This window comes from Tachypleus tridentatus, chromosome 6, assembly GCF_004210375.1.
Source record: "Tachypleus tridentatus isolate NWPU-2018 chromosome 6, ASM421037v1, whole genome shotgun sequence".
In the NCBI taxonomy this organism is placed as follows: domain Eukaryota; kingdom Metazoa; phylum Arthropoda; class Merostomata; order Xiphosura; family Limulidae; genus Tachypleus; species Tachypleus tridentatus.
Genome location: NC_134830.1, coordinates 143,110,334 through 143,136,818, shown reverse-complemented (window position 1 = coordinate 143,136,818; position 26,485 = coordinate 143,110,334). Strand labels below are relative to the sequence as shown.

Below are 26,485 nucleotides of genomic sequence, written 5' to 3'. Positions count from 1 at the left end.
TTGTAGTAGTTTCCTATTTCTAACAGTATCGGAACACTATTGTTGCAGGAAAAAATGGAAATGCGGACATTTCGCGTTTGATAGTAGTTCTCATATTATCCCCTCTCCCGATCCATTTTGAGTTTTTACACTACTGACGCAATTTTGTCAAGCTTGTGCGAGCTCCAAAAAAACAAAACAAAACAGTCGACGTAAATAAAGCACGTAATGTGTAACCTGAAAAGAGTGTCCAACCCAAATAAAATCAACAAATATATAGAAACAGCGGTTGTGAAGTGCGTAAGAAAACTTCACACAATTTACCGAAGATAATTCACAAATTAAAAAAAACAGCATGTTTACAAGAACATTTATTTCTCAGAATCTCGCAATTTAAATAAAACGAAAACTATAAAATACCTTAAAGATAATAAATAAACAAAAACTGTTTCACTGAGCCGTATTTCAAATTTTACTATAAATCTCACGGGAAAACAAAAAACAGTTTTTTTTAAATAGAAAAACACCTAGAAAATGTTTTAAGATAAATAACTTAAATACAAAACTATCGACAACATCATTGAAATGTAAACTTTCACATTTGTTTGTAATCTTTGTCGTCGTGTGTCTTTCGTGTATAAGTTATGAGAATTAGCTGCTAAGACTGACATATGTTTGCTTTTCATCTAAGGTAGCTCTGAAGCGTATACAGTTATTACGTCACGTATTTTTTACAATAAAACAGGTTGCACAGAAAATGTCACTGGAAGAAAGCATAATATTCATTAAAACACGTAGAATCGAAATATGAACATATATATTTATTTATTTAATGTTTAACACTATTTTTTCTTTCCACAAACTCTATTCTAATGGTAATAATTAGGTATGTAATAAAATTTAAAAATCGAGAAAGTTAAAAAAAAAACACTTTCATACTGTTTTAACATTTATATCGCCAGGACGTATAAAAAGATTTTGGCTTTGATAGATGGAATTTTTAGTAATTACAATATATAAGAAAGCATTTTATTCACCCAAATCCTCTTATGTAATTGACACCTGAAGAATACTGTGATTAGTGAATAATAAAGTCAGAGTTATTACAGGAAAAACTTAGTACGTCCAAACAAAACTACCAAGTAACTATTGAGGGACCGAGAAAAAACTAAAAATATAACAAGTGAATATTTCGTACCAATTCTACGCTAAAATTTGTTGCTTTTGAAAAAAAAAGTTATTTTCTGATTTTTGTCCTTTTTTTTATATGATGGCACGAGACTGGCTAAAGGCCCAGCACAGTGAGGTGGTCAGAGTGCTCAAGTCGTAATCCGAATCCCCATCATAAACATGCTCGCCCTTTCAACCGCGAGGCGTTGTAATGTGACGGTCAATCCCACTAATTGGTAAAAAAGCAGCCAAAGAGTTAGCGGTGGGTGGTGAGGACAAGCTGCCTTCTCTCTAGCCTTACACTAGAAATTAGGAACGGCTAGCGCAGATAGCCCTCGTGTAGCTTTATCCGAAATTTAAAACAAGCAACTAAAAACTTATGGTTTAACACCCCGAGAAACTGTTAAAACTATATTATCTTACGTTGAAACAGCTAAACTTATAAAATGTCAAGCCTACTTATGTTAGTGTCTTCTGTTACGATAATGTTCGAGCATCGCACCGAACTAGCGGATTTTCAGCTTTGTAAAAAGAGGAAACGTTATAATACTGTATAATTAATAGGGGCCATTTGCAGAGGAAAGAAAAACGTCTAACAAAAGGAATTCATTAAACAGCTCGTCTTAAAATATAATCGTAAGATTTAAAAATAATTTAGTTAATATAAGATATATTAATTCAAATTCGAGATTAATTAAGTAGTTTTAATGTAGACAAGTTATTTTGATTGAAATTATATCCTCTGATAACGATATACGCTAAATTACCACCTGTTTTGTCTGGGTGAAACAGGTATATAGTTCGAGAAACATTTTTCTAAAAATCTGATATTGAAAATATATACTCTTTAAAAAAAGAAACGCAAAAGGCAAAATATGAGACAAATTGTTAACAAGTTTATTCCGGGTAGTTCTGTATGACATGTGTGAAACTTTGCACATTCACTGCTGAGCATCCAAAGTCTGCAAAGGCGAAGTCCACGCTCACTAGTTGAAGTTTAACATCACTCAACGTCAATAACGAGTATGCCCCCCCCCCGTGACCATTAATAACTGCTTGGCATCTCCTGCCCATGGAAGCGATGAGATGACGAATCACATCCTGCGGAATGGCTGTCCACTCAGCCTGCAAAGCTGCTGCAAGCTGAGGTAGAGTCTGCGGTTGAGGTTGTCGCCGTCGCAGACGTCGGTCCAACTCGTCCCAAAGATGTTCGATGGGGTTTAAATCTGGTGATCTGGAGGGCTATGGAAAAACGTTGATGTTGTGGTGTCTCAAGAAGACAGTGGTGAGTCGGGCTGTGTGAGAACGGGCGTTGTCATGTTGAAAAACGTCGTTGACGTTCACCATGATGGGTTGCACATGGGGCCTATGAATCTCGTAGACGGTTGCGTACAGTCTGATCGGAAATCCTACGCAGCCCTGGTATGGTTGAGGCAGTAGACGTCGCAGTGGTGGCCTATCCCGAAGGTGACGTAACTGGATGTTGCGATCTTGTGCGGACGTGGTCACACGAGGTCTGCCAGATCGTGGACGGTCACGAGTTGATCCATGTTGTTGGTGACGATTCCATAGCCTTGTGATGGTGCTTGGGTGGACATTCACAGCTCTGGCAACATCTGATCGAGATTCGCCTGCTTCCATTCGACCAATGGCGTTGTTGCGTTGTGCTTCAGTCAGTCTTGGCGTAACTGTATTGCGTGTCGGTGGCTTAACACTGAGCTATAGAAACCGAGAACCCGTCACTTTTATAGGGATTTTGCACATGTTGCACTTGCAGAACATGCAGATGTCTCAAACAAGTTTATTGGACACGCATGCGTTTTGGCGAAAAATTCGATGTTTTCCTCCGTTTTCAAAGTGCACAACTTTTATTGTCATTTTGGTCTGACAATCAGTGTCTTAACAAGTGTAACATCACATACTCTGAGCTTGTAACGTTATTACATATATTTCTCTTTAAAATAACAAAAATATCCCTTTTGCGTTTCTTTTTTTGAAGAGTATATATGTACGGAACTATCAGAGACTCGCAAAACATTCGCGGTCAAATATGTATCTTGATTGTAATAACACTTACTTTAAATACAGGATTTCTAGAATAATATAAAATAATTCTACTTGCAGACACCCAAATCTAAAATTGACTACTTGTCTTAGGCCTAACATTAGTTTAACCTTTATCAGATCTTGCCTATATTCGATAGTGATAAATTAACACTGTAACTCGCGTTTTCGCTTTAGTTAGAAACTTTGATATACTTAATACAAATCAGTAAATGAACTTATTCTACGACCTCATGTTAGATCTTTTTAAAAACTTTGGTAAAATTTAATGTTATTATACAAAAGTCATTGAAGTATATTTATATCCGTCTTTTGAAAAAAAGTGTACGCGCGCATTTTGAAGAAGGTCAAACTGAGTATTATCCTGCCAAATAGATTATGTTCGTAATGAAACTCGAGTTATGTCGAGAAAACCCATTTGTAGTGAAATATATGTATATAAAACGGCTCGTTTGGGTTGAGAAAATATTTTACGTAGAGGAGCGAACAACGATGACCGAAGAAGGTCGAGCCGTTTTTACATATATATTAATCCTCTACAGTTTTTATCTTCACGCAGCACGGCATAATATCTTGCATTGTACATCAGGACTACTGGTATGGGTATTAACACTTACTAATAAAACAGAGAATGTTTCAATCTTATTAGATCATTTTCAAATTAACAAAAACAAATTGCACTGTAAATGAATAATATCATTTAAACAATTAACTTCAATTAAAAACACATAAGGAATATATTAAACAATAAATAAAGACCTTATAAAAATTTCTTCAAACATTCAGCCAAAGGTTTTTATGAGTGCGTATATTTGCATATTAAATCAAGACCAAGTACAATTAACTACGTCTGTATCACAATGAAACTAATTTATTAAAACCTTACAATAAAATAACCAAAACCAATTTACTCGGGAAAATTTTTTTATACAAATCTCCTAATCATAAACAGCTTAATCTTTAAATTAATAAAAAAAAAAGCGACCACAAATCTTTCTCTGTTTTCGTCAGACTCCACAAAAAAACAAAGTAAACAAGCCTCAAAACGCAAGCTGAATTACATTAAAATATTTTATTAATAACATAGCCACATCGGGCAATCTGCTGTGTCCACCGATGGGAATCGAGCTCCTGATTTTAGCGTTGTAAATCAAGACTTACTACTATCCTAGCGGGGAGACCTTTAAAAAGATATGGTCTTATAAAATTCGGCGCATAAAGATATGGCCTATTTTCAATTAGAATAAAATCGAGATAACACACGAGATTTAGGGTTATAAAATACATCTGTTTTTATTTATTTATTCCACTGAAAATAAAGTACCTTCAACTAAGTCTAAATCGGTTAAATATGTCAATTGTAACAGGTTTAATGCCAGTTTATTTTAGGCCAACACAAATACTGATGTAAAAAGTATATTCACGTCTTTAAATATTACCACAATGATACTTTGAGTGAACAGCTAAAATACGAAACTCAAACGAACTTGTGGTTAATAAAAGGTTAACGGCAGTTATTAATTTTATATCTTGTAGCGAGAAAGCGTTCAAAAATACGTATTAACTCGCAATAATTTATTCTATACCTATGGAACAGGTCTTCACAATAATATAATGTGTGAATTATTAAATTTGCGAAATAAAACAATACCAATATTGTTTGTTTGTTTTGTCCAGAATCAACAGAACTGTACACCCAATAATCAACAGGAAATGAAGGAAAAGATACTGTAATAAGGGTATGACTCATAGCGTGTTGTCATTGTTGCTGTTGTACACGTTCACACAACAATCAACCAGTCAAAACACAACAATCAAAGTGTACATAGTCTCCTCCTAGTAATTGTGCGTGCGCAGTTTTTGAGCTCCAACATGCGTTATTAATCACGCAAACTATTACATTTTCTACAAATAAAAAGTAGGAAGGCAGCTTTCTTGTCTGTAAAAAGAGAAGAGAAAAATAGGTTTATTATTTTGATGTTGATTGTTACTTTACTTTGAACTTCTGTTTAAAATGCGTGTATATAAACAAAAACATCTGAAAACTGATACACATGTCAGATATATCACAAAAAAGCGCATGCGCCATTTGCTCGGTTTCACACTAAGATACAGAAATGTAAGGACATGCGCTTTTGAGTCCGCCATAGATTAACAAAAAGATCCCTCGACAAAAACACCTTTAAAAAATATACGCATCTTTTATGATTTACTATTTAATGACTTTACTTTCTTGCATGTTTCTACTAAGTAAAATCACAAATGTATTTCAACGTGATTTTTTCAAGTTTCTAGATTGAGAACGTTACAAAATCGAATACAAACTTTTAATCGAATGTGTTAGAAAATCTAATTCAAACACTTGTGAAACTCAGTTACCAATCAAAATACAATATAAAACATGAAATAACGTGGATAATTAGTATATAAAATACATCAGCATTTGAACCAAAATTCTTTTTTACGTATTAAGGGGGGGGCTTTTTATTTTTAAAATATTTTTTACGTATGATAGACTATTTTTACCACGCAAGATGTATGTGTCGTACTAATCTACATATAAATATTGATTTGCTCAAATTATAATTAAATTTGTGCATATTAAAAAGATACATGGCCCTTTTCCCCTTTCCATATGGCAGTAATTACTAGACTTGTGCTTTTAATTAAGGCTAATTGAATATCTATCAACACAGATCGTGAAATAAATTACAATAACTGTTTTTCAATATAAATAAATTACTTTAAATAAATGGAACAAGCGTTTTACGCATGTACAAACATAAAACAAACAAACAAGAAACCGAATAATGAGGAGTTTTTCAAAAAGAAAAACTACCATAAGAAAAAAAAAGAAATTACACTTTTTATGAGAAACATAACTAATGGTGTAAACGATATAAATGTATCTCAAACGATTAAAATTGTACACGTTAAGCGAAGAATCGTTTTTGCAATTTCAAACAAAGTAGCCACATTTTCTCCGAGAATTTTCATCGGTCTCATCTTCCGTGGAAGGTCACAATAAACATTTTCAAGTTAGTGGTAAACAGAAGTGCATGTGGAACAGAATCAGCTCAAAAAATGTAAAACATTATAAAAATCAGACAAGATGAGTGGCTGGTTACCTGTAAAGCTACACGCAACAAAAAACGGCTTATATGTAAAAACGTCCGCCATATTTGATTTGTTTTCATTGTTTCCCGTGATTTTAGGGTTTGATAACAATAAGAGAATTTTTAACGAAAAGAAAAGCAATCCCATCTACTAAATAAAAAATTTAAACCAAAATACTTAAAACAGTCAGCTCTTATCAATCCAACATTTGTTAAGCCTTCCCTTTAATTCATTGTTCCCATCACTTTCGGAGGCGATCCTGCTCGTAAAATAAAGATGGCTGAGCTGAAAGCAAGTTCTTAACTGTCAAAATTTATATTCGTCCCCTGACTAGTCCTACCATGATATATATGTAAAACAGATGGTGTATAAACACTAACTTTCCTTAATCTTTAACACTTCAATCAAAACTCCCATTTCTTTTTCCAATAAAACAATTTCGTATAACAATATTTCCATCTCAGGTATCACCTTAGTACCGCTATTCTGAACATGAAGATGGTGGGTTTAACATCAATCACAATAAGCTAACGTTGTTTTTATTTTCACCGCCATAAGTATGAAAAGCAGCAGCGATTTTCGTTTATAATATTCTAAGCCTAACCATCAATCAACATTGGTGCATACCCGTATGTTTCTCAGTCTTTACTACTGTAATAAATGGTAATTATATAAAACTTATTTCATAAAAGGCAAACGTAAGCGAAACAAAAGTGTAAAATAACACTCACCTAAGTTCAACATAAAACGCACTACCACTGCCAATATGGCCGGCAGATAGGGCTTTTACGTTACTCATCGTTTCTTTCGTTAGCTAAAACAAACCACAGATATATCACAAATACAGTCAGGGAACCGTCTGTTTTTTTTCTTTTTCAATGGCTTACCCACAATTAAATCGATATACACAAGAAATGTGGAACAGTTCCCTTTGCTTTATCTGATTTTCTTTGATCTCAGTGTATTAGTAACAATAATACAACATTTTTTTTCCTGACACACATATTGGCCTAAGGCGTTCTATACATCTTCATTATTTGTGTGTAAACAGAAAAATCGCTGAAGTAACGCCAAAAACTCCACGGAGAAAGGAAGCTTCTTTGTCACTGTTACACCAAGAATTAAAAATATTCCACATGAGTTGCGAGATTCATGATTTTACGAATTCGTTTTCTCAAAATGGTAGCAGGTGAAAAATAAATCGTTTTTTTTTTTTCGTTTAACCTTAAAAATAAAGCAAGAGAAATGTAGAGCTTTCTGATGTTCCACTCGAGTTAGGCTTAAGCCTTTCGATTACGCAAGGAGAGCTAACTAAGGCGACAGAGTGGCGGAAAGAAAGAACGGCTGAGGACTCAGCTTCAGGCGGCTACTACACATACACATTCATGCACGTAGCGCGTGAGTCAATGAACTAGCCCTCATTACAGAAGGGCAGAACGCGGCGAAGCAGACACATGACAAACAGGCAGGTTTGGACGAGTCCAGGTTGACTAAAGGAGGGACAGAATGCTGGAATACGCGGGGAAGAGCAAATTCAAATCCTGAAGGTCACGGATAAAGGAAGCCTCACCGTGCGTCACCCACTCAGGCAGCTGACAACGTGAACACCATACCGAGTGAGTTACTTATGATGCACGAGAGAAAGGACGTGATGTTAATAGCAGTTTGTGCAAGTAATTTTCTTTTACTGTAGAGACAGTTCATTACGTGTAGCCAAAGGAGAGGGGGGGGGGGGGGGAAGAGGCTTGAAGCACACTTGATATGATCTGTAGTTAGAGTGAAATACAAACGATAAAAAAACAAAGCGTTAGAAACGTAGTGAAGAAAAGGGTGTTGATAAAGAAAGGTCACTACGGGAGCTACATATAATCCTATACCTTCATTAGTGCTAACTGTTTCATATAAACAGGAAAAATAATTTAGTCTCTGAATATATTAATTTTTTAATAAGAAATAACGTTTCTAAAAGTATTGAAAAAAATATCAGCCATAGATATAACAACTTTATTGCGAAAGATTTTGCTTTTCAACTTACTTAATAAGCACGTGCTATACGTTAAGTGTTTGATATAACGAAGAAGCTGGATATTCATAACCGGTCAGATACAACTCACAATCTAGTGCTAAGGTATTATATGGTCAACCAATGGAATCTAATTTGCACAAAACATAACAAAATATATATATTTAATTGGCTGTAAATCAATGTCATACAACCCAAACGCACTTCCATTCACTCAAGTTACTAGCTGAAGTTTGTATGTGCAAAAAACTGTGCTTTCATATAAGCTGAAGCACAAAACTGCACAAAATGTAATATTTTTGTGTTCGCTACTGCCGAGCCATCAAAGTACGCATATGAAAGTAGTTCTCCCCTACAATTTTTACTGTGATTACAACCATTATAAAATTCGCTTTCACACATCCGTTAACAGACAACGTTTCGCAACTGACTGCTCTCAATGGTCGGCTTCTACAATCAAAGTCTCACTTTGCGCGAGGAAAACATCTGAACGGCAAAGTTCATAATGATGAACTGAGAAGCATTAAACCCTTTCTTAACCTGAAAATGAAGGTCGAAACGTTGTTCTCTCCTTATCAATAAAAGTTTTAATACTCCTACCAGCCGTTCTGTGATACACTGAGAAACATTAAATTATAACGGTCATTTTTTTCTCTGTCGTGGTTATTACAATACTAATTGCGAAACCCTTCAAGTACTTAGCATAGTGAAGTTCCAAAACATTTCACATAAAATGCATCTCAGAACAGCCGGTATGGGTATTAAACCTGTAGATTTAACCTAGGAAGGTCCCTCATCATTAAAAGTGTTAATACCCATACCAGTTATTCTAAGACATTTTTATTTCAAGTGAATTTCTCATCATCAAGAATTATTTCACAAATGTTTTGAGTACATGCGTGCTTATAACTGTTGAATCACGGCACCGATTGTCACCAAACCTAAGCCTTTATATCTTATTTGTTCGTTGAACGAGTACATCGACTAGCTCTAGATTATTACTCTTATCCGACAGCAGTTTTTCTTTTGTCGTTATATTAAATAATAAAAAACACCTCTAAGCCACAAAGAATGAACACACGTACGAACTTCCTTAAAAACTGAAGAACGAAAGAAACTAGAAAACACACACTGCACGCGGGTCTGTAAATATGTTTACGGAGAAGAAAACAAGAAAGAAAGAGACGCATATAGAGAATAGGTTAAAAAGCATGGACGACAGCTGGGGCAGGGTTTATACTAGGTGGCTGAAAGCCCAGTTTGCGCTGGTGGGCTGTCATTCATGCGTGAAGACATAATGATACTGCATTCCGTTGCCCTAGGCAATGACGTCCCTCTTTCTTTTATTTTTTTTTTTAACTGTCCCACAATAGTCTCGATTGTAAAAATCTCTGAATATCTCTAACCTATCTATCCATCCATCCATAAGATGGGTTAAATGCATAAATGAATTAAAGGCTCATGGTTACTGAGAACAAAAAAACAGCATCTGGATAAATATCACGTGACAAAGAACATCCTATTGTCAATCGTTCATTTAAAGGACAGGAACATTTAAACCACATCTCACGAGAAATAAATTAGATCACGTGTTGCAGGTAATAATAAGGATCCTCACGAGTCGAACTCTTTGATCAACGGATTTCTCCGAAAGTAGGATGCCTTTAAATTACTTTACACAGTTACTTGTGCATTTACTTCTTTTCTTCGATCTGGGTGTGACCAAGCGATTAGAGTATCCGGTAGGTGAATTTGTAGTTCGCGTTCCGATGCTGAAAAGATATATATATTATACTTCGCACTCTCGGACCGTGGGTGCGTTACAGGAGTAGCGTTCAAGTCACACCCATGCATCACACACTTGAACTGTAGTCTCTGTCATATTCAAAATTACGAACGGCTATGCTCAAATAACTCTCGTGTAGTTGTTGCTAGAAACTGTGAAACAAAGGTGTGAACATTATTGTCTGAAAACGCTTTGTATTCAGCCTAATTTCAAATACCAAATACTTAATTTAAATGTTGTATTTCTTAACCACAAATGTGACGTTATATTTAATGTTCGTGTTGACGACCTTGAATATTATGCGACGTTTGTCCTTGTCTGCGCATGTGTTGTTTCATGTGAATGAGACAGTGATAATATGTATACATATTAGAAATTATTAAACTATCTATAACTATGTGCGTACTTGAACGTTTTTCATATTGTATTAAAAAATACAATGAACGGCTAATAAAATAGCCACAAGCGTGTTAGAAATTCAATTTGTGTACTTTAAATTAATCGATTGAAGGTCTTAAGGTAGAGGTACAGACGATACGAACGTTAATATCATTCTTTAAACAAATGGCGTCTTGGAAAGATCGGTTCTTAGCTTGTTTTATGACGGTGCACGAGCTACAGTATTGATCGGGAATCTGGGTCGTCACGTGACAACATAAGGCGGAAGTGAACCATCCTGTATCGAGTCTGCGTTTGCTTGTCCAGGCAGAGAAACCTATATACATTACTTATTTGTTAGTACACATACGAGTCACGAATATTTTAGGTTGTACGGTAACTACAACAACAACAAAAGACTGTCGTAAATCTCTTGTCGTTGTTTTTAATTCATGCCAGAAGCTAGAATAATGTCAACTTGGTGACGTTATTATTGACGCTGTTTTTTTTTTTGTTGTTTTTTAAATCAAGAGAACAGTCGTATATGCTTTCCTGAACAGATAATATTAGAAACTGACTTGCATCGCTACTTGTCCTTGCTTCGTAATGTCTGTGAACGCATGCGCATTAAGTTCAATTTTCCACGCTTCGCGTATGTATCACATATAATCAATTCCTTTTATGGCAAATTGTATTTCATCAAATGTTATTTAACACTTTCTGACTGTCGGTTTGCGAGACGTATTTGCAATCAGATCACACAGAAGCACGCTTACAATATCGCAGTTTTGACCTCAAACTACGTTATAAGTTTACTAAACTAAACAGGCCACGTGTACAAACATCTGTATGTCATTCAAGGCAAAAAATAAAGAAAGTACTGAACCATAAAATTGCTTAATTACTTATATTTAATTAACTACACGAGACCAACCTATTATTTTATATGCTTGCGATTTAAAAGGGAGATGGAATACATTACACATTTTCTCCATAAAATATCTAACTCGACCAGTAACTAATGAAATTAACTGTCATTTTTAAGTTTGTTATGGACCTGCAATTAACAACCTCTTCGATCTATAGAACAATTTAACATAAACTGGATGAAGTTCAGAGGCCGTCAGGGGAGATTCCCCATCCAATAGGGTACGCCAAATTCCGTTTCGTCGTTTTAACCGTACTAAACCTAAATATCATTTCTCCTCACCAATGGCATCTCAGTGTGCTAAAAGAAAATATCACATCGCCTTGTTTAACTTCACCTGCAATAACTCTTTAAAATAAAATTCACATAATTCGTCCGTCTGACAACTTCATCAGAAATTTATGAATAACAATCATATACATGGTTAAATATGAGAACTCGGATGAGGGCTATGGGATGACTTAACTACCTCTCACGTGACCTACAAAGGGCAACGGCCAATTTCATATTTACTAGATTAACAAGCTAAGTACCTCATCACCTAACACTGACAAGTAGCATTAATGAAACAATATTTGTATCGGATGTCAACTCTGGTTTTATACAGTGACACATACACCTGACTCTGTTGTTCACGTGAACACATTTTTGAAGATACTTGTTAGAACGAAATCAGTAATAATAACAATAATTATAATAATAATGAGTACAATAATAATCCGTAATGTTCTTAACTTCAAAATTACAAGAACCGATACAGTTTAAGACAAAAATCCACCGAAAAATCACCCATACTGGACTATACATTCCTTGGGACTCAGCACATGAAACAAAACAAAAACTCAACATACTAAGAAACCAAATAAACACAGCCATAAAACTATGCTCACCAGATAAAATTAACGATGAATTAGACAAAATAAAACAATACTTCATTAACATCTATAAGTTTCCTCCACAAACCGTAGAAAACATTATACGCACACATCTAGACAGAAAGCAAAATGAACCAACAAAAGTAAATATATCTCACGAATCAAAATATCACGAAACCATATACTGCTGCATACTATATATTCCCGACATCAGCAGACAAATAACCAACATTTGGCAAAAACTAGTAACAAAATATGACATTCCAGTTAATACCAAATTTATTCAAAAACCAGGCACAAAACTGAGGTCTACACTATGTAAAAATTACACTAACAAACACCACACCAACATTATTTATAAAATACAATGTGATAACTGCCACGACTTCTATATTGGAGAAACAAGTAGAAAAATGGAAACCAGATTCAAAGAACATAAAAGTCACCTTCACACGTTTTTGAACACTGCAAGTCAAATAAATACAACATAACCATAGAAAACACTCAAATACTAAATAAAGAAACAAACATAAACAAATGCAAAATTAAAGAAGCCTTACTTATACAACAACTCAAGCCCAAAATAAACTAATACAAAGAACACCTTTATATCTATATTAATGAATATAATCCAACATCTAAGCACGCCCTCTACATTCCTACGCTCAATTACACAACCCCCTTCAAACGTGTGGTCAGCTACCTCTTTCTTTCTTTGTGAACCTGACGATGACCGAAGAAGGTCGAAACGTTGTTCGCTCCTCTACCCATACCAGCCGTTTTTACATATATAATAATGAGTACAAGTCAAAGGTTAAGAATACGAACAGCTCCGATGTTGGGACTAGTGTTATGGGCAAGCTACGAACCTCCTTAGAAACCTAAGGCTGCAGTCCACAACTCCCTTTCCTGGACTTCCTTTCATTCTTTTTAACAACTCTAAACAAAATATATTTTAAATTATTTCGTTGTCACATCTTAAACAGCTCATCCCACGCCCTGGTTTATTTCCAAATACCTAGTTTAAAAAAAAAAAAACATAGACAGGTTTTAATGTTTCTTAACTGAAGTTCAAAACTTTGACAAGTTTCAAGGGGAACACCCTTCCTTTATGGTGGTGCAAAATTTGTCCCGATAAAGAAAGCCCTACCTTACGAAATCCTTTCGGGTTACAGGGTTTTTTATTTTTGACATTAAAAATGCTTTTAACCAACATGTCCTCTTAATATCACGATCTAAATCATTAATTCATCACTGGTTAAGGTTATTTCCAGTGGGAAGAGGGCTTCCTTCCTTCTCGTATGCTTCTAAACTGTCCTCCTTCTCAGTCATAATTTTCAACAACTTCCTACAGAAAGGAATGAGGAGTAACTTTGAACAGAATGAGACGCACGAACGTTTGGGTCTTTATACTAAAAACACAACTGTGATAGTCGATTAGGTATTAATGTGGGAAAATTCAGTTTAGTTTTGAGCCTTAAAAGTGTTTATGAAACAAAAAAATAGAAATAAAAGGTTCGTTACTTATTATGCATTTCTTCCCTATAGCCGTCCACAGCCCCCCCCCAGAAAAAATTAACACACAAAGGTTGTCATAATTACATGTTTGAAAGGTGCCCTATTTTGCCAATGACCCCTCGTCCTTTTCACATTATTAAATTGTTTCTAGCTATTTCCAGGATATTTCAACCCATTTTCCGGTACACTACTAAATAAAGAATCCCTATTGACACACCCATCTCGCGTGTGCGGCTATCCAACTAAAGGCTGGAATTGCTAATTAATGTATATTAATATAAACATCACCTGCTACTTGAATAAAATTCAGTCAGATGTATGATTTCACACACACAAGTCTGAGTTGTTCGTTCAAGTTTGTTTGTTTTTTTCTCCAAAAGTATTTTTAAAAGATATACTACGCTAAATGTAATAATTTTTAACAAACGTAAAAATGTGCACTTTGCATAACACATTAAATAAACGCAGTTAGGCTCAAAGATTAACAAGAGGCAATTAATGTATCAGCTTTTAATCGAAGACAATAACAGTTGTACTCTATTCTGTCAAGTATATACACTATTTTGTATTGAAAATTTAATTTAAAATGAATGAACAACAGAAACGTCAGATGGTAAAAGTTGTTTGTTTACTCCAGCTGACGTTTCGGGCTTAAACGTTTCTCTTATGGGAACTACTGAGTGATTAGGCATAAATACACATACACCGATAAAACAGACAAGCCTACCAACAAACCTAACAGCACTGATTTGAAATAATTAACCATGACATCTGAATAACATAACCACAACATAGTGCATATTGTCCTAGAGTAACATGAAACGTATACACTAAAAATCACTTTTAGGCCTTATTTCAAATTGGTGTAACAAAAAAGATAGAGAAAGAATACCCGTACAATAACCGAGACAGATCGCGTATTTTTTAAGGAGAACCCACGCAGTATCCGTAATACATCGTCTGTCACAAAAGTAAAACCAGTAAAACAACATCTAGGACATTGCAAAAGTAGAAAACTTGGGATGACTCGAAAAATGCCAGTAATTAAAAAAATTGCGTGGGCAAAGAAACTGCAATACATAAAATAGATAATATAATAATCGCGTCAACTCGAATAGACCAATAATACTAAGAGTGTATGTTAGACGTTTTGTACGATTAAATGGACAACATTCTAGAACAGGTTGACATTCGCTTCACTCAACATTTTGTTTGCACAATTTCTCCAAGATCGAACGTCTACTCCAAGTGACGAATTTTAATAAATTTATCGAAAGTTCAGGCAAGTTCTAACAATATTATGTTTGAACGACCTTCAAATATTTATTCTTATTAGGAACAATGTTTTACATAAGTACTTGCACTGCTTACTGCGCAAGACTGAGAGAATATTGTTAAAATGATTCCCCTCTAGTTGTATATAAAACATTTAATCTACTCCCATACAAAAGAGAAAAAAGAAACGTTACTTTTCAAAACTATCATCTCTTTACCGTTATAACACGACACTAAACAAAAAGTGAGCTGAAAATAACAGAACACAAATTATAATAAATGGATTATTTGTTTGTTTTCAAAGCAATTTACAAATATTTCTGTACCACACTGGGGGCACGAGAGTTACAATTTATTTACTGTGTTATATAACACACCAACAGCAATCTATTGTGCATAAGCAGTTTGATGTCTTCAAGGGCCGACCCATTATCTTGAAACTCATTTAAGTTAAATATAAACTGCGGTTAGAAGACTTATCACATTCATTATTTAGATTTGTAAAATCTCAAGTTACAGTGTGATAAAGAGGTGTTATGCCTATACACAACCAATTAAGTGATTTTTCCTTGACCCAGTGAACTGTCAATCGTGTAATACTGGATGTTTGGCTCTGGGCTAAGTCACGATTATAGACCGATAGGCGGGGTCTCTTTCAAAGTTATGGAAGGAACGCGCACTGTGACGTCACAATGACACAGCGCCGGGATGTTGAGAGGTTTCCACGGTCTCCCAAATTAATCTTGTGTTAAATATACAAAACGAGGGAAATTCCGCTAAACTATTTTGACGAATCTCGACAGCAGAGTCGCAATAAAATAATACTATCGGTGTAACTCTGAAATAATCCTTTGCTTCCCACCGTGTCTTAAAACCTTCACATACATTGAATATTCACTTTAGATTTTCTAGTTTCAAGGAAGATTTCCAGACCGATTTAATTATCAATAATTTATTTTGCGTGTATGCGATTCGAGAGAAATCAACAAAATTGAGCCATAATCACAAGTCACTCACAAGCTCTCCGCAGTGCGCTAAGTTGTGGTTCGTTTGGCAGACGCCGCGTAAATCTACAAAGGAACTGTCTCCTCTAGCCGTCCCTAATTTTGACGTAATAGACTACAGAGAATCCGTAAGTGAAAGTAAAATATGAGAAAATGGTAACTAACCACCACATCACATTTGCGCCTCCGTCTGTTTGCTTATTTTGACCTCCCCAATCAAAAACTAAAATGCGATTTGTTTTTGTGTTTTCTAGATCGTTGATAACGATTTGGTGAAAATGATTTGCCTACGATCAACATTCTGTGTATATATAGCATTCACAAATATACACCACCTACATGATTTGTAACAGCAATTTCCAACTGCGCTACCAACTGTATTTTGGGGAGTACAACGTTTGGTCGTGTCTACTGACGAAACTGTTTTTATCTTGACATATAAAACGGGATTCGCTTACCTTACGACTTAAATTATCATAATATCAATATGAATGTCCATGAAACTATTGTAACGACATATAAACATTAGCAAGAAACACAGAAAATTCGTGTATCACTTTACAAAATGACGTCTATTCATCAAAATTTCAGAGAATTACATACACTACAAGACCGGTAAACATAATTATCTAACTTTATAAAATTCACAATTTCTATTTAAATATACTTGAATAACGCCAGCTTTTGTGTGGTGGCGTTTTTTTTTAAAATAATGACCAACTAAATCTTCACAGTTTACAAATTTTCTACCCAGTTTCGAAAGTTCGTGCACAGCTAATCTTATGGATTAGCTTAAGACGCCCTCTACCCTTCCTGAAATTATGAAGAAACTAAAAGAATATTTTTCCTCGTTGACTTAACTATGGTTTGTGTCTCAAGACGACTGGTATGGGTATTAAAAGCCGTCTTGAGATACATTTTTATTCAAGTAGGTTTCTCGTCATCACAATGCACTAGCGCTTCTACTCGGAAGGTATGTAACTGGTCAAGTTAGCTCCAAGAAGAAACGTGAACAATTAACAGCGGAAAATTTCACATTGTTCTAGCATCTATCGTGGCCGTTGCGTAGTTCCATAGCTGACAGTTTTAACAACAAAGTGGACGAGCAGATTTAGAAACCTGTCTATTTTGAGACTTGTACTCTAACAGCTCCGTTCCTTTTGATTACGTGTACATTGTATGTCCTGAAAGGGGGGGGGGATCTCTTGTCACACTTCCTGAGAAACACCTGCAGTAAGGGGCCGGTAAACATGGCGCGACCATTTATCTCGTGAGTGAATGTGCAGTGCAGGCTGGGTCGAACTGATGTTATCAACATGTTTATAGCGGATATTTTGAAGTTGAAAAGGGTAATTATTCAAGTCGAGTTGAGTGGAAGTCACGACTTTATCTAAGGACACTTCACAACGCTATAAACGTGTACATTACCGCAACCTACTTAATGTAGTAATACTAACATGGTCACTAAGTCACCTCAACGTGATGGTTTTTTTTCTTATAGCTTGTACCCTGACAAGTTTGGCTACTAACCGAGAAGTATTTCTAGGTATTTCACTGCTACAAAGTTAACGTTGGGAGCCAAGCAGTAAAACCATTGTACATGTCTGTTATCTAATTTTTATACATACTTGTTCATTGTTAAAGCTGTAGTAGATCGACTAAATAGGCCCATATGCTAATACCCCCTAACTATTAAAGAAAGATATTCGTTGCTAAGTTACAAAGATGAGTGGTTTTGAAACACAACCAGTAAATTTACAGACGCGCATTATTCAGTTTTTCTGTTTACAATCAGTTACAAAAATGTCAAGTACAGATTTCGTGTCAATACTGGCTAATGTTAAAATGTAATTAAATCTATGTTGTTCGGTTTCAAGTTCAAGATTCGAACTCGTAATATTTCTTACGACGTCTTGAAAATATAACGCTATGAAGCGTCTGTTTTCGTATGAAATCTTTAATGTTTAAAGCCAACTGGCAAACTGCAGTTTTAAATCAACACAAATTATTATTTTTACTGGAAGAACAGAGAATTTAAATAAGTTCAATACCTTATTTAAAACTTTTCTAGTGTTGAGTCACATTCACTTAATATGTAGTTGACCTCCAAAACCACAACCATCACAGACGATATAATTTGAAATTCAAATGCCCCACTGTATTCTTTTGGTGTTTCAAGGATATTTTCCCAGGATGTCATAAATTCAATAATGTAATCAAAATCTGTATTACAACTTTAATAAATAGTTTTACGTTCATATTTCTGTCAACAAATAATTCAACATTCTAGTTTTAAATGCAAAAATAACTTGCACAAAAAAACCTGACGTATGATCGAACATCTGATGAAACACTGTAAACCGAAACTTTTGTGACAATATCATTACACTAAAAATACACATTCGTAAACCAGTTAAAGTAAGAACGAGAAATAAACAGAATTAACTAATAAAACCAGTAGTTTCTAACTCTTTGTTCTATCCACGGTAGTTTCTAACTCTTTGTTCTATCCTCCTCAATGTTTAGAGCGAAAACAGCACAGGATATTTTTGCGTTTAGTGCTCTTCAACAAATCGTTTTGAAAATAACACAATGCTGTGAAATAAAATAATTAACAATAAATATATTACATCAATACTAGCGTTATTTTCAAAACGATCTGTTGGTGGGTATCAAACGCACTAGTCTCACCAGACGATTAAACACCTACCGAAATAAAGATTAGACCATTTACGTCCCTAATAACTACTTATCCGGTTACTACACATTTCATATAAAGATTAGATTTAAAATGTAAGTAAAATAGGCCTACAACTATACAGTTTATATATAATGAAGAAAATTAAACTGGTAACGTAGTAGGCCTAGATATATACAGGTCATATAAAAAGACAAAATGACTTTTATTTTATAATAAACAAGTGGTGTTGAAGTGTCCTACTTTGTCATTTTCTTATGTTTAGTGCACCAAAATCATACCAGATGTAACTTTCTACATCAGTGTTAACAGCTGTAATCATATTTTTTTTAAAGTAAGAGCTGTGTTGGAAGTAAACAAATATTACTCCAGCAAACATAACACGAACATATTTTTGAAACATCCGTTACACTCTTTTTCACGTACGTACGTACGTACATTCAACACCAAATATTACAATACCAACACTTTCATAGTTTCAATACTCTTAAATTTAAAATACGAACACAGGCGCCAAAAATTGTTAAAACAATTTATTACGTCCTTTTAAATTTAGTTACACCAAATAACGAACATTATACAATATATTTTTATGGTAAAATTATAATGCTACATGCGAATTCAATGTATTATGAACAATTTGGGAAATCCATAAAACCTCAGACCATACAAGGCTTACCTGTAAACAATGTACATCTTGCCATGAGTTCACTCAGCACTTAAACATATAAGGAAGTCCCTGGTTGTGACCTGAGAACAAATACAAACGTTCGTGATAATAATGTCTGAAACTGGCCCCAAAACTATTATTTTCACAGATATCCAAATGTTAGAACTCCTTTCTTAGAAATATTCTGAAAACTTTGAATGTAGACGTCATTACGTCTTACTTAACTACCCATCACAAAACAATACACAAGTTAGAAACTTCCTTCGAATTAAAGCCTTAACTTTCGGGAACGATTCTTGGATTTCGCACAAACGTATGTGAAGAAGTTATATTCCTCGATTTCTCAAACAGGAAATACGCATTAGGGTTTAGTTTTTTGTATAATATAAAAACTAGAGTTTTAGATTTGAGTAACGATAAAAAAATTTTACACTTTTGAAAACCATCAGGAATTTTCTCACTACCTTCCTCAGTTACTTACTAAGCTATCTTACCCTTCAACAAAATTTGGACTTGATCCAATCTCCGCATGTTACAGAGCAGTCTATGTTTCCTTCCATAGGGTGGTAAAGACTGCACAAATGATGGGACACACTAAACAAGTAACAGAGGCCTTGACCCTGAGTTGTATATACAGCTGTGAAAACGTGACGTCACCATTCATGATACTAGAGCATGCATACTGCAGGCATTAGCTATAGAAGGCTTAAGTTGATTATATATCGTTGTTTTTGTTATGATACAAGTATCAAGCTCTCATTATCTTCAACGTTCCCGTGAGAGGGCCTTAGAACTAACACTAGTTTCGTGACCTCAATATTATAACATAATTATTACTACTGCTAACAAAATTACTGTTACTTCCAGATATGTTTTTAAAATTATTTGACTATCGTACAAATAAAATAAAATAAATCCGAACGAGAATATCAATGACCTCTTGTTTATTAGTAACATTATGAAGGTTCGTCTGAGAAAGGTTGTTAGGGCTGATAAACAAAGGACAGCAAACAAAAATAAGTTTACTTATTTTTAACGATAGACTGGTATGAATTAAAATATCATGACACAGCAAGTTATAAAGGGCACAATGAAAAGATAAAGAAAACGAAAGAGTAGAAAAGTAAAAAAAAAAACAATTACTGGCAAATATACACAAAAGCTATTAGAAAAAAAAAGAGTTAATATATAAAGTACAAAATTACTTATACAAAAAGGGCACAAAAGTTTGAAGGAGGAAAAAATAACCGGAATAAATATGGACGTTAAATCAGAATGTTTGTTTATGAAAAAAAAAAATTAGAAAATGGTATGTGGTACCAGTTAGAAACTACTATTTATAATATAATTTTGTAAAATAAAACAAAAAAATTGTCTTTAATGGCCGAAATAATATTTTTAGATTGTTTTAAAACGGCTCCAATGAATGTTGCCTGTGTGAACAAGGCTTACATAAATATATATTCATCTAATAACAAAGTTTGAAATGATTTATTAGTCAATCTAACAAATTAGATTTTTCACGAAATTAGGTAAAGGTCCCTGTAATATATTTTCCTCTCAAATATTATGCATCTAGAAGCAATGCCTTTTAATCGCTTTTATTTACAGAACACTTTTTTATTTTGGTTTGTCTTGTTTTGAATTTTGCGCAAAGCTACACGAGGGCTATTTGCGCTAGCCGTCCCTAATTTATCAGCGTAAGACAAGAGGAAAAGCAGCTAGTCATCACCACCCACAACCAACACTTGGACTACTTTTTTACCAACGAATAGTGGGATTGATTGTGCAATTATAACGCCCCCACGGCTGAATGGACGAGCATGTTTGGTGCAACGGGAATTCGAAACCGCACTCCTCAGGGTACGAGTCGAACGCCTTAACGTACCTGTCCATGCTGGTCCCTTTTTATTTTGTATACATTCCTTGTTGAACAAAAAGTTTAATTGAAACAGAATAATTCACAATATGATCTTTAACCATACTACTTTGGAATATTAAAAGACCATAAAATGTCGCATTATATTTTCTGGAACACTATTTGGGAGAACTTAAAGGCCCAAACGTATTTGACTACAATTATACTAGGCCCAGCATGGCCAGGTGGGTTACGGTGTACGACTCGTAATCTGAGGGTCGCGGGTTCGCATCCCCGTCGCACCAAAGATGCTAGCCCTTTCAGCCGTGGGGGCGTTATAATGTTACGGTCAATTCCACTATTCGTTGGTAAAAGAGTAGCCCAAGAGTTAGCGGTGGGTGGTGATGACTAGCTGCCTTCCCTCTAGTCTTAAACTGCTGAATTAGGGATGGCGAGCGCAAATAGCCCTCGAGTAGCTTTGCGCGAAATTCAAAAACAAAGCAAACGAACAAACAAGTTATACTAGCTGATAATTATGTTACAAGCATATAAATTGTTTTAGAATTGCCAATATCTAGTGCAACTGCATTTCACACAACAAAATAATTGTTTTACTCGTTTATATTTCATTCCAATGCATACATATTAATTTATCACACTGAAATATGTTTTAATATTCATTATCAATCGCATTAAAAATAAACTATTCGCCAAGTAGTCGCAAAAAGTTACATTTTGTCTGGTAAACACAAAATCTTATTTTCTTACGTGATATTCTTCAGTTAATGGATATATTAATTTGTGTCTAAGAAAAAAAAAATATTTTCTTCAAATAAAAATAAAACATGATTATGTGCATGCGCGGACTTGACAGACAAGCTTGAAGGCTAACATTAAATAAATTAAACCTGTTATATTACTGAACTTGAACCTACCTGAAATGAACAATCGGTTTAGAACATAAAACCTCGACAGAGGGCGAAGAGAAGAACTTGCCAAACTCGTTGGACTTGTTGATGTAGTTGGGGTGATAGGCCTAAATCGCTCGTGCATGACCTATTATTTTTTTCTTGCTGTTCTGTTTTATTTTATGCATGACCCTGAGTTTACAAGTGAAGTTGGATTTAGTTTCCAAAGTTATATGTGCTTTATATTGTAGTGATCATTAAACACACGGACGGAAACATATTTTAAGAATTACGACATCAGTAAATTTTATTATACGCATGTCTCGTAACTGTCTGAATGAATCTGCACAGAATACGATATATTTGCCAATTTTTTTTAAAGTCTGGAATGTATGTGTGTATATATATACAAGGTGTAAGTACCGGTACTTCAAATTGAAGGCCAATACACCACGTAAAATAAGTTTTTTACTTCTCTAGTTTTTGTTATTGCAACAATCATACTAGTTTATAGTCACGTGCGTATATAAAACTTGCCGACAATCATCAAGAAGCTTAAAAAGACGTATATGCATCATAATGTAATACCGCGTTCGTAAAACATGTAATAAAAACTTGGAATGTAGTCTAAACACTTGTAATTCTACAAAACCCCAAACTATATGAAGTATTTTTATCATACCATTTACTGTATTACCTGTAATATCTACAAAAAAACGCTTATATTTCCCATCTCATAATCACTTATTTAATTATATATATAGTTTTTCAGTGCTGTAATACTTTAAAAAGATTATTACGAAACGGAGGTAGTTTACTTGACATATTTTTATTCTAGTTAACTGCTTTGTTTGACATTTAAACTTTTTTTCAAATAGCATGGTTTTAAAGTTAATTTCCTTAGCACTGTGCACTAGTTTTGGCATCATTTACCGGGTTCCAAGAAAACATACCAATACTTCCGTGACACTCAGTCTTCACAAACCGGTAAATCTTTATTTCTGAAGTACACGTTCCTGTAGCAGGTTTGTGAATTGTCAAACCACTTTAATTTTGTTGCAAAAGTACACACCATGTAAGGTGAAGAAACAATGTTAACCTTAATTCGGATGTGATTGTTTGAAATATATATAAAATTCTATCCCATCTCTACGCAATACCAGAGGATCCCTGGTGAATTTTGTTCGTTCTTACGTCAGTGGTTTCGAACCGTTTTTAAGATGCTTATCCTTCACGCATATAATTTGCAAACCATAAAAGCAAGTTGTTAAATAAATATATTAAATAACGATGTACGTTAATTTAAAAATAATAATAATAATAAAAATTATGTTTATAATTAAATACTCGCTTCACCAAGGGTATCGAAACTGTTTCTAGCGTTTAAGTCCACAGACATCCTGCTGTGCCAATGGGAATCAATAATATATGAACGTTGAGTACTGGCTCATGGAATACGTAAGCAACTCGCCACGAATGCTCTCCAGTTTTAATGCATGAGATTTATTTTGTTTCTAACGTTTTACAAGGTTCTCCTTTCGCTTACTGCCGCTGTTCTTAGTTTTACGTATGAGATTTGTTTGCTAAAAAAGTACACGGTTACAAAAGTACGTTTTATACATGAAGCTGGAAATAAGCACATAAAAAACAACTGTCAAACATGCGTCATAATAATTAAGTTGGTTAGGACAACATACGTCGTTGTCTTTACCGAGTAATTCCAGGGATAGATTAAGGCCACATTAGACCTAGAGGCGACACACGAAGCCCGTGTCCCAATTCTATTTGATAGTGCCCCGAATATCTAGATGATGTTGAAAAATCAAACAGAAAAAAACATAATCGATATCACCCTAAAACGCCAAAAATTCACGCGTCTAGGGGCCAGAGCACCTTGTGACACCTGTAGTTAGGCCTATAGTCAACTTTCAGTTCTGTGGCGTCCCTCTCTTTTTTTTTTTTTTTTTACAAGCCTTCACTTATTTTACCCTCTTTTAATAAAAATTTTACCTATCAAAATAACTTTATACCAAGTAAAATGCTTTTAAAATACTACAACTTCCTGGTCAAATTGTTATTAATTCAGGCCTAAATGATACTTGAAAAGATTTACACACAGAAAACTACGGAGGAAAAAAAACATAACCAAATTAATTTTATTTGAGTTATTGTTTGTGGTGTTTAACACAAAAGTACATACTTACGCTTTAAAGCGAGAAAGACCAGTAGCAGAAGTATCGCAAATTTGGTATTCTACAACTCGTTTCCGAACTCCTTGCTTTCTTAACACAGTGTCTAATCAGGTAATGTAATCCAATTTTTATAAATGTTTCACTCCATCTATAGACCCAGCCTAGTAATGAGGCTTAGCTACATAAACCTACAATTAAAAGTGATGTTTTTCTACATTGTTTAAACACGAAGCTATACAATGGGTTATATGTACTCTTTCTACCTCTGGGACCACAAAGGAAAGGAAGAGAAGTATAATTAATATGCCCTTCCCAAAAATCGTAGTTTGTCAATTACGAATATAATATGAAAAGTTTAGCATAAATTTGAATAGATTCTATGATACATTTCGACCAGATAATATTACTTAACACTAACTTCTTAGGTAAACTACAAGCATTTTTTAAACATAATATATCAGACTTTACGCAATCAGTACATGCGCAGTTAATGTAATATACTCACTCGACCATAAAGATAGAAGAAAGAGAATACACATGTGTGGTACTTATGTATAGTGATTTACACAGTCACACCTATAACCATGACAACATTACATCTACAAAACTATCTAAAATACGTCGCCATTACTAACCAGACTAATGACAAATGATCAAGGCAGTCGATACAACTTCAGTCTCTCTTCTCTTGTCTTCATACTTTCCAAACACGGCAATAAACACACCGAATTACAATTACGTTATCTTATAAAAACATAAAAATCTTGAACTATATGAGAATATTTTCAATAACTACACAATTTTAAGTTATTGTTTTGTAAACCGTTAAGCATATAACAACAATATTGAGTATTTAGGCTTAAACCAAAGTGTATGTTGCTATACTCTTTGCACGTGCTGCCATCTGGTATCAGGTATAAAATATATATATTATTATTATTATCGTTATTAACTTACATATATATGTCAAAATTTTTTGCTGGTATAAATACAAACTATTGTCACTATTTCTATACTTACACATCTTACACTCGCTCTTCTGATTTATATAGACGTATATACCTTTTTGCTACTTTATGATTCTGAGGCAGTTTACTGTAATTATTTTTTGCACACATTACAGAATTTACACAAGCTTAGGTAGTTTGTTATACGTTCAGATTAATTCTTTACAGTTATATTTAGAAAAATATATCGTTGTAGTAAGTCATATACAAACATCTGTTTTCTTTCACAGCAAGACAGAAGAAACAACTTACTTTATCCAATGAACTGAAATTCACTAATATGGCTCATGTCAAGTAGGCCAAGCACAGCTCGATGGAGCTGAAATTCCTTGGTTCGCGTCCCATTACCGCTGAAAAATAATAATAATTATGCTCCACACTTTGGGTCCGTTGGTGCATTATAAGAATTACATCAAATCCGAGGGTTAGGTCTGACAAGGCAAGCTCAAGAGTTAGCGATGGGTGATATTGAAAAATTGCCTTTCCTCTAACATGTCACTTAAAAATAAAGATGGATATCCTTCATCTAGTTTTACATGAAATCCAACAAAAAACATCTATGTCAAATTGGTCTTATAAACAAGCTGAAAAAAAAGTCAAATAACATTAGCATTTTCCCCATTATAAGGTCTCGCTAATAGTTATTAAGAGCATCTTGTGCCATATTTTGGAATATCTTAACATTTTCTTTTCATTCCTTGTCATTTTGAGCATAAAACATTTGTGTCTGAAAGTGTCTATAAATATTATTTTCTTCACATATTTATATTTTTTACAAACGTACACTCGTAGGTACTATACAATAGATTTACCGTTAAGCCTTACCATGTGACCAGAAATCTGCGCAGCAACATATGCATGAACTTATTTACTAGGTCAGAGAACTTTGGGTTTCAGATGCAGTATATCTATCTTATCTTTGAAATATTGGGCTGACAGTGACATTTGTTGTTACAGGGGTTATGTTCGGTTCTTTATATTGAACAACAAGATTGACTGTCAATTGTTTATCTCGTCGAGAGCTACATCATGTCT

At 34.3% G+C, this 26,485-nt stretch overlaps 1 protein-coding gene across 9 annotated transcripts in view; it reads right to left on the bottom strand.

Annotated features, from left to right (window-relative positions):
* Positions 1-25,295, bottom strand: part of LOC143253915 (uncharacterized) — a 115,944-nt gene extending 90,649 nt beyond the window's left edge. For 2 of the 9 annotated variants that reach the window (XM_076508491.1, XM_076508498.1), the window contains exon 1: positions 19,495-19,734. In XM_076508491.1, coding sequence (XP_076364606.1) covers positions 19,495-19,511 — 17 coding nt within the window. In that variant the 5' untranslated portion in view covers positions 19,512-19,734. Of the gene's footprint in view, positions 1-7,061; positions 7,953-19,494; positions 19,735-19,979; positions 20,068-22,278; positions 22,298-25,078 lie in introns of those variants that run through there. The other 7 variants (XM_076508490.1, XM_076508496.1, XM_076508492.1 and 4 more) reach the window with 6 other exon arrangements.
* Between the last annotated feature and the right edge of the window lie 1,190 nt (positions 25,296-26,485).